Source organism: Falco peregrinus, chromosome 2 (genome assembly GCF_023634155.1).
Source record: "Falco peregrinus isolate bFalPer1 chromosome 2, bFalPer1.pri, whole genome shotgun sequence".
Taxonomy (NCBI): Eukaryota; Metazoa; Chordata; class Aves; order Falconiformes; family Falconidae; genus Falco; species Falco peregrinus.
The window spans coordinates 111,623,177-111,640,611 of record NC_073722.1 but is presented as its reverse complement, the minus strand read 5'-3'; the positions used below and the strand labels follow the sequence as shown (position 1 = coordinate 111,640,611).

General features: G+C 45.2%; 1 protein-coding gene across 6 annotated transcripts; it reads right to left on the bottom strand.

Annotated features, from left to right (window-relative positions):
* Positions 1–719: 719 nt before the first annotated feature.
* VEZF1 (vascular endothelial zinc finger 1) lies at positions 720–16,802 on the bottom strand. 6 transcript variants are annotated; one of them, XM_055794567.1, is made up of 8 exons: positions 15,541–15,678; positions 11,879–12,199; positions 9,274–10,079; positions 8,599–8,662; positions 7,418–7,601; positions 5,757–5,966; positions 3,441–3,485; positions 720–3,101 (listed from the first exon to the last, which is right to left on the bottom strand). In XM_055794567.1, the coding sequence occupies exons 2-8, from the start codon at positions 11,972–11,974 to the stop codon at positions 2,674–2,676; spliced, it is 1,833 nt and encodes a 610-aa protein (XP_055650542.1). In that variant the 5' UTR covers positions 11,975–12,199; positions 15,541–15,678; the 3' UTR covers positions 720–2,673. The 6 variants fall into 6 exon arrangements, with proteins under 6 accessions (XP_055650542.1, XP_055650543.1, XP_055650538.1 ...); XM_055794568.1 differs by lacking the exons at positions 11,879–12,199; positions 15,541–15,678 and adding an exon at positions 16,612–16,802 and having other exon boundaries at positions 9,382–10,079; XM_055794563.1 differs by lacking the exon at positions 11,879–12,199 and having other exon boundaries at positions 15,541–15,783.
* Between the last annotated feature and the right edge of the window lie 633 nt (positions 16,803–17,435).

The window sequence follows — 17,435 nt, the reverse complement described above, 5'->3', positions numbered from 1 at the left end:
ATGAAACAGGTTGACAATTAGCTAATGCAGCTTTGTGGACATAAACCAGGTACATTTGAGCAGAACCAACATAAAATAAAAAGGAAACAGCCCTTTTCCTATCCCATGCTAAGAGCGCCATGGTTAGTGGCTTGGGAAGCCTCTGTCACGTTGAAACATTTCCTTGCCAGTGTTTAATGTGTTTATTCTACTGCTACACTGCGGGGATAAAAATAACATCAGCAGGGCACACTAGCTGTACGGAGGACCCACTGTCAATACTGCAGTAACTGACAACATACAATGAAGTCTCACACCTGTTTATTGTAAGTAATTCATAGATAACCACTTCTAGTACACATTTTCATACTGGCTTTTAATGCTTTTGGGTTTTTAAGCTCAGGGACACCCAAACTTCATCTAAGGGTCATCTCTGCAATTTACCCAGATCCAGAACACTACACCTTCTATGTAAAACTGGTGCAAGTTGGCGTCATTGCCACAGGGTAACAGAGATGGTTTGGAAACTACACATCCCAACATGCAACGTCCCACTGGCACAGGCTGCTCTACGTTATGGGAGGAAAGATTTTTGCTAGGGTGAATTCGCCTCACATGCCTCATTTCAGCCGTACTGGCCTGTCATGCAGCTGTCTGCACGCAATGCTCTACACAGTGCAAAAACAAAGACCTCTACACATCTGGAGTAAGAACAATGGTAACAAATTCATAGCTACATATTCTTCTCTACATTTTTGTTTATTGAGACAAACTAATTAAAAGGCACAAACATAGGGCATATGTTTACATGGACATTATAACAAACATATACATTAAAAGTGTAGGAATGTGTTGCCTTTCTGCTAAACAGAAAGTTCCTAAGCTTTTATATATACAAAAGTTGTACAATTTGATGTCCTAAAGTACAAAAGATCATTTATAAAATTATTTTACACTAAGCTCTATTTTTTTTTGTTTTTGTTTTTGTTTTACTATGTAGTCCAAGCCCCTAGAACAGTTTCACGTAATGATACAGATATCTGTCACCTGAGCCAGCAGCCTGGCAATCACTGCTTGTACTGACATGGCAGGGTAGAAACAGAAGCAGTCCATTTTGACTAGTCAGTCCTGCTAGCACTCTGTGAAAATGCGCACACGCTAACCTCCATAGCTTTCAACTCCATTAAGATAAAAACATCGCAACTGTAATTTTTTATTTATTTTTAATGTAGAGTCTTGGGTTTAGGGTGGTTTTTTTAAACAAAGTTTTAAAAACGTGAATATGTGACGTGATAGTCTAAAAAGTATATCTGTTTCCCTAGATTTTGCTTTCTACTTTATGTACAGATAAACAAGTTAAGAAATAAAAAGCACATGTAGCTTAAACATGTGTGACCATTTGTGGAGAAGTTCTGGGCTGGATAGTCCAAACCATCACCCCAGAACTCCCACAAACTGATAGAAATGTGTTAACACAATAGAAGAATAACGTAAAAATGATGATGTTTGCAAATATTTACAAAGTTGAACAGATTTGCACAACACTTGATTAAGAAATAGGGGAGAAATTAAAAGACGCTCTCTGCTTGTCCTGGAGGGGCATCCTACCTAGTTAGTGGTTAGAATAAAAACTGTATACAATTTAATATAAGACAAAACTTCTAGTGAACAACTAACACGTCTGTCCCCTGCTGTAACACCAGCAGGCTCTGATTGAGAGGCAGAGAGCATAAAAATCATACCCAGTGCCTCCAGAATCTTCCAGCTTAAAGCAATATTTTTTAAGTTTCAAAGCACTCCTTTTGCTCCTAGATAAGAGTCCCATAGGGGTCTGACTGTTCAGAGACCATGTTTACATACATTTCGACTCCTCTTCTCTCAGCCATGGCTGTTTCTCATCAAACAATAACAGTTTTTTTAAAAAATGTTGACTACAATGCTATATTCCCTTAGGGTAATATGTTGGGTAATATTTACATCTCCAAATATCAGGTCACAATCCCTATTATATGTTGAAGTTAGAATGATAAGTTATCATATGCTTTGCATATCAGAGCTGGTACCACCTTTCCCATAGGGAATGCTGCCTGAAATTATCATATTCCCAAAGGTAAAATGCATATTTTCTCCAAAATGCATTTTTTTTAAATGACAACATTGTAATGCATTTACTCATAAAAAAAAACATCAACACAGACAAAGATTCTACACTAGCTCAGAAACAGTGGACTTAATGACTGGCAAGTTAAAATTAGCCATCCACCCTGTTAAAGATACAGGGGTCTTTGCTAGTGTTTAGATTAAAATAATTTTCTAAGTTATAATTTGGGGGATAAAACATAAAACTGTTTTTTAATGATTATTTTTTTTTAAACTCTGGCAAATAAGTATCTGCTCTAATTCAGCATCAGTCAGCTAAAAGGTAAAACTTACTTTAAATGAAGTGCTCCAGTGAAAATCAAGTTTGAACCTTATGAGCCAAATCAAAAGGGGAAGATGCAACTATGGTCTCTGATGGTGCATGTTGCCCCAGTGTCTTAGTCTGGATTTATTACTAACTAAAACAAAACAAAACAAAAAACGAAACGAAAACCCAACAAAAAAAAAAAAAAACAACCCAACCAAACAAAACCCAAAAAAGAACTGCTGGTAAGGATTCCACTTTAATCCTTTTTAATACTGTTTAGAAATTCTTTACCAGGGAGGAGACGTGGGCAAGGCCTGGGGCAGGAAAGGCATGCTCTCGACTGGTCTCATTGCTATATTTAACGGACCAGCTAACGTCATTGGCGTGGGGAGGTTCATGGGAGATGTTATAGTGACTGGATGCGCTATATTCACTGGAGCGGTTACTGGGGTAGGTAAATTGACTGGTGTGGTGAGCGTTAATGGAGATGTCATGGATAATGGACTTGTTATAGTTACAGGATGCCCTAGGTTCATCGGACTGGATATATTAACTGCACTTGATACATTTACTGGACTTCTCATGCTCATTGCAGCTGCCACTGTGACTGGGTTTGTGATAGTCCCAGAAGCCACAGAGGACGTTATATTGAATGGAGTAGTAAGAGTCACAGGCGTAGTAGCAGCAGTGGAGGTTTGGCACAAGTTAGCAGCTTCTAAAAATGAGACATAAAAAGACAAAAAGTTTTTAACACATAAAAAACCATGGACGAGATTTAAAAAAAAAAAACAAAACCAAAACCAAAAACCAAACAAGAACAGGTACAAATTCTGGAATAATTTTCTTTAGGAATTATTAGTAAGTTAAAACTGTTAACATTCTATAGCCTACAAGAAATACAAACTCTCATGCAGTTCATTTCAATTCAATACTTTTTTCCTGAGAAGTGAGGTTGTCTTATAAAGAGGGTTTCGATGTTCATAAAAACAGTATTGTACAATCAAAAAAATCCTCCCAAGAGGAACATTATAAATAGAGGAGAGAGTGTACATACCGAATGGTACGTACTCTATAGCCTTCTCAAAGGTGAACTGACATTCTGTGAAGGTTTTAAAAAGTCATTATTAGGGACTGATAAGCAAAGCTTGTTTCAATATTAACCTGCTTATTTCAGTCTTAATTATCGCTACTAAATTGTTCCACTGATCACAGTACTTCTACTTAGCAATTTTCCAGGCTACCCAGTCAGTACATCTTCCAACCCCCATTATTTCCTCAGCTTTCACATAAGCTACAGCTCCACACCAAGTTGTTTTGTTTTGTGGTTTTTTGGGTTAGTGGTTGCCTTTGTATTTTTTTTACTTTGTTTTGCAGTAAGCAGGAATTAAGTGCCAAACAAGGAAGACTCAGGAAGCCAGTGCCCGGCCCTGCTGCTGGTGGGCTCTAGCAGGGCCAGGCACTGGGGGAGCGGGCAGCGGTCCGGCCGGCGGAGGGATCACTAGGCATCCATCAGCACCACCTGCCGGCTACCCATACTAGAAGGCTCCAAAACCAGAAGTGGGTTGGTGGACGCGGGTAATGGGAAGGGATGACTGCTAGAGAAACCGACAAAAATATATTCTAAATCAACGTAACGTTACGGCACTTCTAAGTCGTGTCTTATTCCACATTTGTAGGGTAGGACACCAAGCTCAGTCTACACCCACGTTTCTGGAGGTAAGCCAGGAGCATAGAGTCCACTCTTGCCACTTGGGCAATACAAATGTACCAAGACAGAGTTAACTTTGAAAGCAACATTAGCCCCATTCAAGGGTTACTGTTGGTTCTTCAAAGTCCATATCTAGGAGGGGTGGAAAGGAAGGGAAAGAGTAAAAAAAAAAAAAAATGTGAAAATAAATCGTATCAGACTAAAAAAGAATCCCATATAGTGTTGTAAAGCCAATGCAACAGGTGGCACCAGCACAGGAGAACCAGCATGGAAAGAGCAGCACATAGCCATGGCACTGACTGGTCTAGCTTCACCTTCCAAGTGCAGCAATATGCAAACACATCCCACCCCATGCCCCTTCCCCAGTTAAGTTAAGCTAATACCATCAATCTGACAACATCTCTACCCACCCACCTCCCTCACCCACCATTCTGTCCAAAACCACCATTTCTGTTAAGGCATATTCAATCATCTCAGTAAGAAAGGAAAGGAAGAGGGCACAAGAGATAGAGAGGAACAAGCAGAAGAAAAAAAAAATCTTAAAAGAGATTTTCTAAAGGTCACACCCATTTGTTTTATCTATTTAGTGGCCTGATGATATGTTTCTGTTATTGCTACATTTTAACATGAATCAGCTGTTTCTATCCTGTCTGATCACAGAATTCAATTCAACTGGAATAACAATCAAGGCGAAAGGAGCTAGCAGCCTAATACACAAACAAGACCTAGAAAAGAAAAAAAAGATTGAAGAAACTGAAAGGAAGTTTAGGAGAAAAGAAAAAAATAAGGTGAGTCAAAAACATTTATTACTAAAAACAGCTAGTGAAAAACAGTAAGTGATCACTATGAATTTCTTGTAAAACATATAATCCATGAGAGTCACATGATAGGCATCGGAAATCAAACTGTTGTGAAAAGAATAAGCTAGCAGTGACAGAAGACTTTAAAACTATGATGCTTCTAATGACACTAAACTGAAGCAATCTATTCTTTGCAAAACTGACACACTGACCAACAATGGGAAGCTATTCAACTTCAATTACAGCAGCATAGGTAAGCTAGCAATAATGAAAAACACAATCACTTATTAGTTAATTCTGTAATTAAAAAAAAAAACAACAAAGAAATAGCAGGGTAAGTTCTATGAGTTCTGGAAAACTTTATGCAAAATCAAGTTAAGTGATGATAAAGTAAATGGACTAAGTTGGGAGAGAAAAGATGAAAGGACACAGAAAGCACCCACATGCAAACTGATGATGATGCAACAACAGAGGGTGTTGTATGTGTGTGCATATATACATACATATATATATGCACACAAGTTAACAACTGGTAAGTATGCATAAACACAGCTAAAACCACATGCAAGTCAAAAAAAAAACACACTCATGCCTTGGAGCAGACACAAACATCCCTTTATAATTGATGACTGCTACGTACACGTTCAAGCACAGAGACCAAAAGGAAGCAAGTAATAAGGAGTTCATTTACAACAGCATAGTTTTGGTCATGTTATCCTCCTGCTAGTTTTTAGTTATTACTTCTAATATCGAGAATGAAATTTTCATGTAAGACATCCTTTTCTGGCACCTTAACCTCCCTATATAACTGTAAACTCCAGTATCTTGTAAAACCAAGACCGTAAATATTGTTTTGTTTTACCTTTCTTCCTTGCTTTGACCGCCTCTTCCCACAATCTCAGGGTCTCTACCTGCTTTCCAGGCCAACTTGTTACATGTTGCTGCTGCTGCTGCTGTTGCTGCTGCTGCTGCTGTTGCTGCTGCTGCTGCTGTTGCTGCTGCTGCTGTTGCTGCTGCTGCTGCTGTTGCTGCTGCTGCTGCTTCTGATTGCTGGTCTCTTCACTCATGCATGCTATGCCAATTAAGTAAGAATACAAATTCACCTTGAAAAGTTACTCTGTTTTCTGCTGAGATCACAAAGACTTCTTCCATAAAGAGTGTGTGGAATCTCATAGGAGTCCAAGAGCAAAAATCACAGAGGTGTTTAAAACCATATAATTAATTCCATGCTTTATAAAACTACTTTTGCAAGAGCTAAAAACCAAAATGTTAGTTGGGAACATCTGCCTTCACTGCCAAAAATGAACTTCCTTTCCAATTATTTCGTTTGTATTTTAGGAAGAATGAAATAAAAGACTACATGGGGTCTCCAGAAATCGAGCTGGTTAGCCCATTCCACTTTTTCTAAACCTCAGCTCCAGTTAACAAAAAAAAAAAAAAAGCTCTTTTTAGTTTTTATTGCAAGTATGACAAAATTTTCAGTTTAGCTCTACATCACAGAACAGCATGTTACTACTCTCTGGCCACATTACAGCTCACCATTTCCACCTCTAACAACTGCTGTAAATGCCTCCAGTGAACAGGCTTAGCACCACCGAACTGGCTGGGGAAGCCAGAGCTGTAACCCTATACCTTAAAAAATACTTCACATCCAAATTTCATATTAAGCTCAACAATCAGGCATTCCCGGTACCTTCAAATTATCCAGGAGTAACAGGAACTGAAAAGATGTTGTAAATGAATACTGTTTAAAAGGCTTTAAGGACAAAGTTTCCAAAGGCATTCCTTCTCCCTCTTCATTCCTCTGAAAACCCATTTTACATCACTAACCATGTGAGTTAAGTTACAGGTATTTTATTAGGGAAGATCTGAAAGTCAAGTCTTCGTTTGCTCACTAGGCACTCCCAGGTTCAAGCTTCCACACTTCCAGAGTTTTAAGACTAGAAGCAACTATTACAAACATCTCATTTGAACTCCTGCACACCACCAGTTAAATGCCATTAATGCCCACAACATATCCTGGATTTAAATGCTTTTCTTGTCAGCTACTGCCAGAGGGAGTAATCACTCAGCCCCAGGGTCAAAGCTCAGAGAAAGCAGAGAAATCTTTCTCCTAATTTTGATGAGCTTTACAATGAGGCTTCAAACCTGAAACTTGGCAGATCTTAGCAGTCGTTGAACATTCTAAAATCTCCAGAATTATCTGTTGGGCTTTTAGGCCTGTACAGTTCAGGAACTGGCACTGTACTTTGAAGATGAGAAAACTTGGGAACTCTTTTCTTCAAGAGGTGGGTTATTCTCACAAACTGCAGGGCATTCCTAAGGGATAAGATCACAGTCTAGCAGCAAACCAACTCCACATATGCCAATTCTTGAGCGGAAGAAGATTCTGTTATCAAGTATCTATTTTAATAGGTGTGAATACCCAGACTGAGGGGTATGTTTTTGCATTTTAACGTAACCAAAGGCAATTCCCTTTGCAAACACATTGTTATTATAAATGTTTTTAAAACGTTCACCTACTTTTATTGATGCCTTGTTTACAGGTATTACAGTTGATACTTTGGCTCTGCCCGTGTGTCTTTAAGTGGCTGGTGATATATGCTGCACTCAGAAGTTTACCACAGATATTACACGATACCTTTCCTTCATGGCGCACCATGTGTGTCCGCAGTCTGTCTTTGGTGGCAAAGGCAGCAGTGCACGTCTATATGAAGGACAACAGTCACACTTGAAGCGCAGACAGCATCATTACCATATGCATTACATGCCCACTGTAAGCCCATTTTACCTTGTAGGTGCAAACAACATCCTAAGTAAAACCTTAAGTTTTACCTGCCTTTACAGAGAAACCAAAATCAAACTACTCAACAGAGACTGAAAATGGAAGTTGGCTTCTGAGACAATGAGGACAAACATCATGCGCTATACTACTTGAACTTCCTTAAAACAGCGGGTTGCCTTACCTACCAAAGCAAGAGGTACCTTATAAAAAAGCCTGGAACAGGCAAAGTGGGTTTTTTGATACCATTTAACTGCACAAATATGAGCCTGATATCTTAAATTGCTCAATTACTTCTGTTCCCATCCAAATCAGAACAAGGAAACGGAACCTTTTTCTAACGCTATTCTTTTACACAAGACTTCTATTTAATATGATGAGTCACTAAAACACAGGCTGGAACAAGCATGGATATTCCAAGCAAAACAGTTAATTGTTTAAGGGCAGTCAAGTTATGTCTCTTATACCAAGTCATCAACTTACGACAATTTGCTTTCACCTTCCAGCAAAATAATGCATCCAGAATCAACTATTCTGATCCATTTTGAATGGATATACTGAGAAACACATTGCACATATCAGTCCTGTAATCAGCACTGAACTGCGGACACCACTACAATCCTAAGTTATATAACAAATACTAAGTTAAGCACATCGTAAAACGGAGCACCTGCGTTGTTCTCCAAGAAAGCAAAAAACCCTCTAATCTTCCTAGAAAAGAAGCCACAGCACCTTTTAAACTGCCTCTAGACTTCCATCAGAACTACAGTGCTGCTGGTTACGTAAGGCGGGTGTGACTTCATTCCTAAACTTGCTTTTCAAAGAAAAGTCCAGGAGCAAATACAGCTCTGGAAAGATTATTCACCTGAGATTCTAATGATACAATCAGGTATTGTTCTTAATAAATCATTTTAGCCCTTACTTGGCATTTGAAGGGTCTCTCTGTTGAGTGAACATGTTTAACGTGACAGCTTAAATGATCAGGCCTGCAAAAAAAGAGAGGAACAGAAAAGAAAATGCATACTGTTACAAATACATAGTAACGACACCTTGGCTAGTGAACACTGCGCTGGTGACCCCTTGCAGCCCACATCCCTCCGCACGGCAGGAATACATTCCCCTTAACCTAGGCAGTGGCTTTCAGCTAGAGTAACAGTTATGCTGAGACCCAACCTGCAGTTTAAAACTTAACCGTGTTCTTCTCACGCACTTGAAAATGGTATGTTTGGTCATACCTTGTGCAAAGGTGACAGATCAACAGCTCTAAAGTTTTCTCTGTTGCAAGCACAGCTATAAATACAGCCAGCAGCAATGCAAGCTCCCCCACAATGCTCTGTCAGTACGCCTCAACCTTGCTACAACACAAGGAGACAGTTTGCCTGCCGTGCCCCATTCGGTCACCGACCTCTGCAAAGGCTGGTAAAGGGGCTCCGTGACCACCGCCAGTGACACAGACACGTGTCCTACGGGACCTGGATGAGGTCATGAAATCATTTTGAAACACTCTCATAAAAGAGCGACCACTTTTGGCCACTGCCAATCTGGCTCAGATCAAGACCCACACCCTAGAGGTAAACAAGGCTCTTTATCCCCTCACCAATCTTCTAAGATGTCTGGTTCTCCTAGCCCCTTGCTATGATAGCTTAACCCTTCTTGGTTATGAAAAGCCAACACTTGAGCTCGCCTGGGATTTTCTACATGGTACCTCGAGAAGCCTTTTCCACAAACACCACAGGTGTACGGTTTCGTGATGCCACCTTCGTGAGACCTCACGTGGTAGGTCATGCGATCCTTTCTCTTGAAGCGCTGATTGCAAATTGGACATTCAAAGGGTTTTTCATCTGAGTGGGACAGCTTGTGCCGGTTGAGGTGGTAGACATCCCTGAAGGCCTTTCCGCACATCTCACAAGCGTGGTTCTTCTTAACGGGCTTGCTGGGCTTCTTCACTGTCTGAGTCACTGCCATAGCCGTTGCACCGGCACTACTGCTGGGATTGGTGGCAGAGGAAGACGTAGTGACTGTGGACAGGATGCCTGCAATAGTTGAAACCAATGAACTTCGGCTGTTGTCACCAGCGATGGTCGAGATAAGGGGCACCATTGTGGTGGGAGTTTTCTTTGGCCGTGACACTAACTTTATCCCTGTGTGGCAGGACTCATGACGCCTCAAATGGTAGCTGTCCCTGAAAGCTTTGCTGCAGTAAGTGCACACAAAGGAGGTTTTAGGTTTTTCCTTTTTAATCCCAACAATAGCATCCTTTAATGTTTCTGCTGCAGGCTGAGGTTTCTGCGTTATTGGTAAGGGCAGAATCGGCTTCTGATCGGGTGGCTCAACAGCAGAGCTCAGGAGAGGCAACAAACTGTTCTGTGCTGCCTGCTGTTGGTGATGTGAGGCTTCATGTGCCTAAAACCAAACATTCACACTTAAATTCTATTGATGGGTGCTCACTCTGACACGGTGAGAACATTTACAAACTACAGGAAAGCACATTCTAGACCAAAATCCATTGATGTAACAACTGGAAAAGATTACATACTTTTGCTTTTGGACAATATAAACCGCTCGCACCTTAAATGCATTCGCTGTGCAGGTTCTGTAGCAAGTGTAGGATGGCACACATCGTAACAATCAAATAATTATTAAGTTTCCGGAGGGCAACACTTCTTACGGAAAACAACTAGGTGCTTGTCAGATCTTTTACTAACACAGCATTTGATCTTTACGTAACAGATAACTTGTTTTGCTAACGATCATATCAGATGCCACCTTGGGACTATCTTTGGAGCGTATGCATGTACTCCCATCAGGAGTTGCAAAACAACACCCCACCTTTAAGCTGAGCTTAATGCACATTGAGAATTAAACTGCAGCCACAGAGAGCCAGCATACAATAAGGCGCCTTATTTAAACATGTTCATACTGGTGTGTTAGCACTGAAACCAAAGCACCTTGAATCAAGAGCTGTCTAAAGCCACATTTCTATATTTAGCAGGTTCCCACTGCCTTTATACACTGACCACTGTACTCTCTGCATCCGGAAACTAGTAAGCAACACATCCTTTTTCTCTTTGCAAGCTACCTTCTGATAGGAAGAGAAGCTAATCAATAAGCACTGGTAGACATCTAGAGATGCTGGAGAACACAGTTGGAGTGGCAGGTGTGGAAAAAAAACCCACAACCCTGAAAGCTGTCTCAAAACAGCCAATACCAACTGACTCTGAACTACAGAATCAGCAGGAAGAAGCTAAAGGGAACAGACAGACACACACACACCCCCGACGAGTGTGCCAGGGCAAGCACCGCTCAGCTGAGCTGCAGCCTGCACTGCTACAGGCTGTTCTATGCCACACTTGTATTAGGCGCTGTTTATTCCAAGGGAGAAAACAGTTACTAAAACTCATCCAGTCAGACTAGGACAAAACCCTAGCAGATACAATTTTAAAGTGGTTTAGAAACCACACAGACCAATTCAGCCTAATGGAGCATTAAAATAAATCACTCTAGCACCTTAAGCCAGTTTAAGCGCATCTGTATTCAAGATGTGCCTCAGTCTCATCAGACCAGTTTTAAATCAGTGCCGTTATTAACGCAGCGTGCCAGGTCTGAAGCTGAGTTTGGGGAAACTTGCATTGCTATTAAATCAGTACCGAAGCCTTCCAGGACTTCTTTCCTACAGTTTCCTTCACAAAATAACACGACTCAAGGCTGTGAGAGCCAAATAAAATGCTGTGCTGGCTCGCAAACCCCAACCTGTCTACTTTTACATCGGTTGAGGATGGACAGTGTTACGAAGCACGCCTGGTCTAATACTCTTCCTACGTGAATCCATCTCAGCACATCCTTTGGAGAAGTCAGTATTTCTAGAAGCTCACTTGGGGACTTGTTCTTAGTTGCATCCAAGCTCCAGCCGCTTTGCCTCTCCCAATCGCAGCAGTTGACTACAGCCACCTTGGTGCAACATTCCCTTGGCTGCAGGGGGGCTCCCGCCTCCTCCTGCCACCACACAAGCCCTGCATCACTTCAGCCACTCGTTTTTCAGGAGCACGATGCAGTGATCTTTGGATAAAAGCCACCAGTGGACACAAACACTTTACCCACGCGGGTATGAATACGTGCTCCCTAACATTCCAAGCCTATCTGACAAGGAAACAGTTCACGGGAGAAAGCCCAGATTTGGTATGGTTACAGGAGACAAAACTCACGGGAATCGTTAGGAGCCAGGCCAGCCTGTCCGCTTTTATTTGCATGTTACGTCCCATCTGTGCTGAAGCCTGGGATGCAACAGGTAGGCTGAACATTACCGCACCGCACCTGGCCACAGCAGCCACCTTCAACAACAGCCTAAGGGGCTGGTTTGCAGAAGCGATTGCTGAAGAGTCAACTGCAGGACTGTCCTGGTGGCTACGCTGCTAAATCAGGGCATGGCACAAGCTCGAGCATCTCCAAACTTCTGTCTGACTTCAGTGACAACTGTGGATTTTCAACCATTTATTTTCCGTGGTTTTAAAAAGCCATTCAGACATCTACATTGCATAAGAAGAATAGAGTATGCACAATACACATTGAAAGCACAATATTAAGCAAGTTAAATACAATTTTAATTTTAAAAAATTCTGAAGTGTTTTACAGCCAACTTTAAATAAGCATTAAACAATGTCATTAAACTGCATCAGAAGACACTTAAGAGCACCTAAGGATAGCTCCAGAGATACAGTTTCAAAGGCAGAGCTAGCAGATCGGATAATAGAGAGCCCAAATCCTTTGGACAAGGTTCAAACTTATGCAGTTTATGGATATTTTTAAGCCTTAAAGAATTGTCAGCACTTCAACGTAATGATGCACTTACTCCTATGGAACCGATAGACGGTGGACATAAAACAATGTATATTCATAAGGCTACAGGCTATGAAGCTGCTACTTATGTAAGTCTGCTTATCTTGGTTCCCAGATAGCCAGCGTTATTAGCAGCGCCGTCTTTCTAACAACCCCTCTTTGCAACAAGCGGTATTCCTCAGTTTCCAAGGGCTGCCTGCATTAAAGCCTTTTAAAAAAGGATCAGGCAGTATTTTTTTTTAACTCTGTGTTCGAGAGGGGAAGACAACACCTGCTGCACGCCTCTCGCAAGTAAGTCATTTTTATTCAGGCAGAGACCACGGTTTTACTTGACCTAGCATTACTGTCAAGTCAACATTTTTGCAATATTATGATCGCCTGGGACAGGCTCTCATGTACAATACCCTCGCTCTATCGCTAATTTTTCTTTCCTGGGGGGACAGTAAACAAAAAAACCTGTATTCGTGACCTGGAGTGGTAGGATGTGGCATTGCGAACTTCCAATGCCAGAGGCTAAAATGTTTTTGCACTCCAGCCTTAATGTGAGAGCAACAAATTAGCATGAGTCATATCTTGAACACTCTGATGGATGATTCCTCCTCACACTAACAGATGCAACTTTCACTTTCTGAGCAGATACTAGAAGTGGTTTTCAAAATATGCATTTCAGGGACTAAGAAGACCCAAACAAGAACTGTTTATTCAGTATCACAATTGTTTCTTTAAAAAGAGATACAATTCATCAAAATGCCACCTAAACACAATCAAACAACTTTATTTGGAAAGAGCAATTTACAGTCACATAACCCACTGCTAGCAAGACTAAAATTTAGACATTGAAACCTCCTCTAAAAACATTTCGCTAAAAATTACAACTTTACACACTGTATATTAAACCGTCCCTTTAGCAATCCTGTCACAGCTGAAAAACACACTTGGTAAAACTCACCCCACAAAGAATAAGCGTGTATATTCAGTCACTCGCATTTGTTATTTAACTGATACCGAGGAGGGGGCCAGGAGGGGCTTTTAAATCCACTTTTTGTTACTAGTTTTAACTAGTCAGTTGGATCTTAGCTGACATGCTGATGGTGAGAATGGGAAGAAGAAAAACTGAAGTTATGTCAGGAGTATCTTAACAGTGCTTTCTGCTGGGTGCATTAGGATGCTCGCACCCTAAATCATTGGTTTTAATGAAATGACTCAAGAAACAATGTTCAGCATTTATTATGAGGTCTTAAAGCTTTATTATTTGGGGCAAAAAAAAAAAAAAAAATCAAGAGGAAAATTTCCACGTCACAGTTTCATGAAGATGCTTCCAAGTCACACATAGCTAAGTATGTTAGGAAAGTGAACTGCTGACTTCTTAATTAAAAGCAGCAAAGCCTACTCCTAAATCAAAGTGTGACATCGCTATTTCAAAATACAGTACCCTTCAAAAAAAAGTAAAGACGAGCAGCAAGAAGCTGGACACGTACTTGAAAGTATTACTTGGCGTTTTTTACAGAGGTTGCTGCAATACCGTATTGTCAGCCTGCGAGTAATTTCCCCTCCAAAATGCTCAGCTGTGAGCCTGGGAGGCAGAAAGGTGATAAAAGAGCCCCAACTCAGAGGGAGATGGCCCTAAACTAAGGAGATTAACTTCTTAGCACGAAGTTTCCTATGTGCGAATCACAACTGCCCACTAGAGTGAGAAATAATTCACAAGACCTCAGCCAAACTCGATGGCATCACCCGCATTCATCACGAAAAGGCGGAAAACCCAGTGCCCAGCTCCCGGTACCGGCTCCCCGGAACATTCCCGGCGTGTTTTCATAGGCAGAGCACCCTGGCCAGTGACTCATCCCTCGGTACTTGCAAGGGAATAATTTTTCCTCTCTAAAGGAATGGTGCTCACTCTTGGCGGATTTATTCATTCAACTCAGGTTTTCAAACTCGTGTCACGGGTTGGGTTTGGGTTTAATTCCGAGGAGGACAGTGAGTAAGCGAGTGACCGCCGCTGGGAACGTGCAAAGAGGATTATTTTACCTTGAGAAAGGTGATGTGTGGGGCTTTTTATTTTTTTTTCCCCCTCTGTTTTTTTTGCTGCTGCTGCGATTACGCATTTTATGTTTTCAAGCTAAAAAAAGAGCAAGAGGCATCAGAAAACAATCCGGAGTGAAAGGGTTCGGCTCACAAAAGCCAAAGGAAGATTATTTTTTTTAGGTTGGGGTTGGGGTTTTTTGGTACATTGGATTTTCTTCGGAATTACATAAACAGCGGTGTTTTTAAGTCAGTCTTTCGCAGACAGAAGGGGGGAAAATAGTGACTCAGTTGGCAAAGGGAGGGGTTGCACGCTCCACCGTCCCTATTCCTCCCTATTACCGTTAGCATTTTGCCAGTTTTTACAGAAATCCGGCCCGCTCCCGTCCTATTTTAAAAGAAAACAAGATCCCTCGTCACCCGGCCCCTGAGTCAGGCTGTTTAAAGAGGGATTAATTTATTCTCCCAGACACGGTGTTTGTTCCATCGGGGTTTTGTTAGAGCCCGGTGGAAGGCTGGGGGTTGTTGGGGAATTTTTTTGTTGTTTTTCTTAAGGGGCGGGGGGCGGAGAAAAACAAATTTAAAAAACCCGCTATTTCGCGTTTTGGGGGAAAAAAAGAGAAAAATTTTAAAAATTAAAATATAAACACTGCTCCCCGTCTTTTTTTTTTTTTTTTTTTTTTTTTTTAAGGGAAAAAAGGGAGAACAGCGCGGGGCGGCGGCGGGGCCGCGCGCGATCGGCTCGGGGCGGCGGGCGGGGAGAAAGTGCAGGAGGGAAAGGAGGGAAAGAGCTGCCGGCGGCGCGGGCCGCTCAGCCGCTGCCCCGGGCGGGCCGGGCCGGGCCAGGCCAGCCGCCGCCGCGGGCCGGGCCGGGGGAGGCGGGCGGGAGGCCGGGCGGCGGCGCTGACTGACAGCCCCGGCCTAGCGGGGAGCCCGGCGGGCGGCCGCCCGCCCGCGGCCGCTAAGGGGAGGGGGGGCGCGGGCAGCGCCGGCGGCCGCGGGGCCTCACCTGAAAGAGGAACGCGGTCCAGTTGGCCTCCATGGCGGGGGCGTCCCGGCCCTCGGCGGGCGGCGGCGGCGGCTCCGGCGGCGCAGTACCCCCCTCCCTCCCCCGGGCCCCAGCTACATGGAGCCGACAACAAAGCGGCGGCGGCGGCGGCGGCGGCTCAACATGGCAGCGCCGAGCGGCCGCTTCCGCTAACCTCCGGGCTGCACCACTGCGGCCCAGAGGGGGGGAGGTGGCGGCGCGGCGCCCCGGCGGGGCGGCGCGGGCCCGGGCCGCCGCGGCGCCGCCCCCGCCGCTCCCCTCGCCTCGGGGCGGGCGGCGGGCCCGGGGCGGCGCGGCGGGGCGGCGGGGCGGGCGGCGGGGCCGGGGCGGCGCGGCGGGCCGGCCGCCCCCCCCCGCGGGGCTGGCAATGGGCCGGTCCCGGGCTGGGGAAGCTGAGGCGAGCTGTGGCGAGAGAAGATGGAGGAGCGGGCGAGGTGTCCAGGGCCGCCGCCGCCGCCTCGCCGCGCCCCGGGCCCGGCCCGGCCCGGCCCGGCCCGCGGGGGCCGCCCGCGCCGCCCGCCCTCCCCTTCTCCCCTCCCCGCCCGCCCCGCCGCCCCCGCCCGCCGCGCGGGGAGGGGAGCCGCGGGGGCGGCGGCGGGGGGCGGCTTCGCCCGCGGGTGCGGGCCGGCGCCGGCGGGGCCGCGGCGGGGCGAGGGGGGGGGGGCGCGGGGCCGCCCCGGGGATCGCCCGGCGCCGGGGCGCCCCCGGCCCTCCCGGGGCCCGTCCTCGGTCCGCCCGCGGCCCGGGTGGCCGCCGCCGCCCCCAGCGGGTTGGCCCCGGGCCTGGCAGCCGGCCGGGCCGCGGCTCCTGGCGCGCAGAGGCCTCCGGCAGCGGCACCCCGGGGCTCCCGCCCGCCGCCCCCCCCCGGCGGGCACACGCCGCTGCACGGCCTCGGCCCGGTTCCCGCGACCGGCGGCTCCCGCAGCCCCCCACCCGCTGCTGCACGCTGGCCGGATTTGCTCGTTTGCAAGGCATCTTCATTGCAGCACCTGAATGCAAATCAAAGCCGCAAGCAATTAAGTATATACTTACCGTTAATTACATGTTTACACACATCAAGCACATCCCTGACAGGCGGCAGGACAGGGACGGCTCCCGCCTCCCCGCTGCTGCTTTGGGAGGGAGGATGCGGGGTGGGCACAGGAGCACGGCAGGTTAAACGCTGCAACAGGATGAGTGCTTTGAAACCAGACTGCTGCTCACAGACAAGGGCCATCTTTCCCCAGGATGGGGGGAGATAGGAACAGGCTTACAGGACTTTATTATTTTTTCCACCCCGAGCTCCATTCAGTTCCCTTTGCTCAGGCCCGGATCCGCGCTGAGCCATGCTGCACATCTGCCTCAGCCGTTGCGGCACCCGCTTCACCAAAACCACCCTGCAGGTCGGATGCATGAAGAAATACAGCCGTGTCACTGCCGGCTGCCACGCAGCCTGACCTTGGCGAGCAGCGCTAAATATGGCTCACATCAATGAAGTTTTCCATACTACTTCCTCCCTTATGGGAGAGCCGGGTGGTTTTGTCTTGTCTCCTGTGACAAAAAATGCAAGGGCTCGTTGCGAAGCCCCAGCTCAGCGTCATGCTGGTGCCGTGCTGCTGTGGCGGGGAGGAGGGATGGCAGGGACCCAGCAGCTGCTGGCAGAGCACTCATCGGGGTCCCAGCCTGCCGGCTTGGCCATCACTTTGTGCAATCTCGGGCAAGTCACCTGGCTCCTGTGGTGCTGGTCCTCAGCCCTCCCTGAGTGTTTCTTCACTTTCCAAGAGCATTGCAAACCAGTAGTTGTTCTGTTCAGAATGACGCTTGCAGTTGTTTCATGCCTCTCAGGCTACCTGCTAGCGTTTTTCCTTGAAACTTCA

Bases quoted from the DNA above. Each gene is read 5' to 3' on its own strand.
- VEZF1 (XM_055794567.1), bottom strand. From the start codon at position 11,974: ATGTTCAGCCTACCTGTTGCATCCCAGGCTTCAGCACAGATGGGACGT. The intron at 10,080-11,878 runs GTGAGTTTTGTC...GTTTGGTTTTAG, and splicing joins CCTGGCTCCTAACGATTCCC to GCACATGAAGCCTCACATCA. The intron at 5,967-7,417 runs GTAGGTGAACGT...TAATTGGCATAG, and splicing joins TAAACAAGGCATCAATAAAA to CATGCATGAGTGAAGAGACC.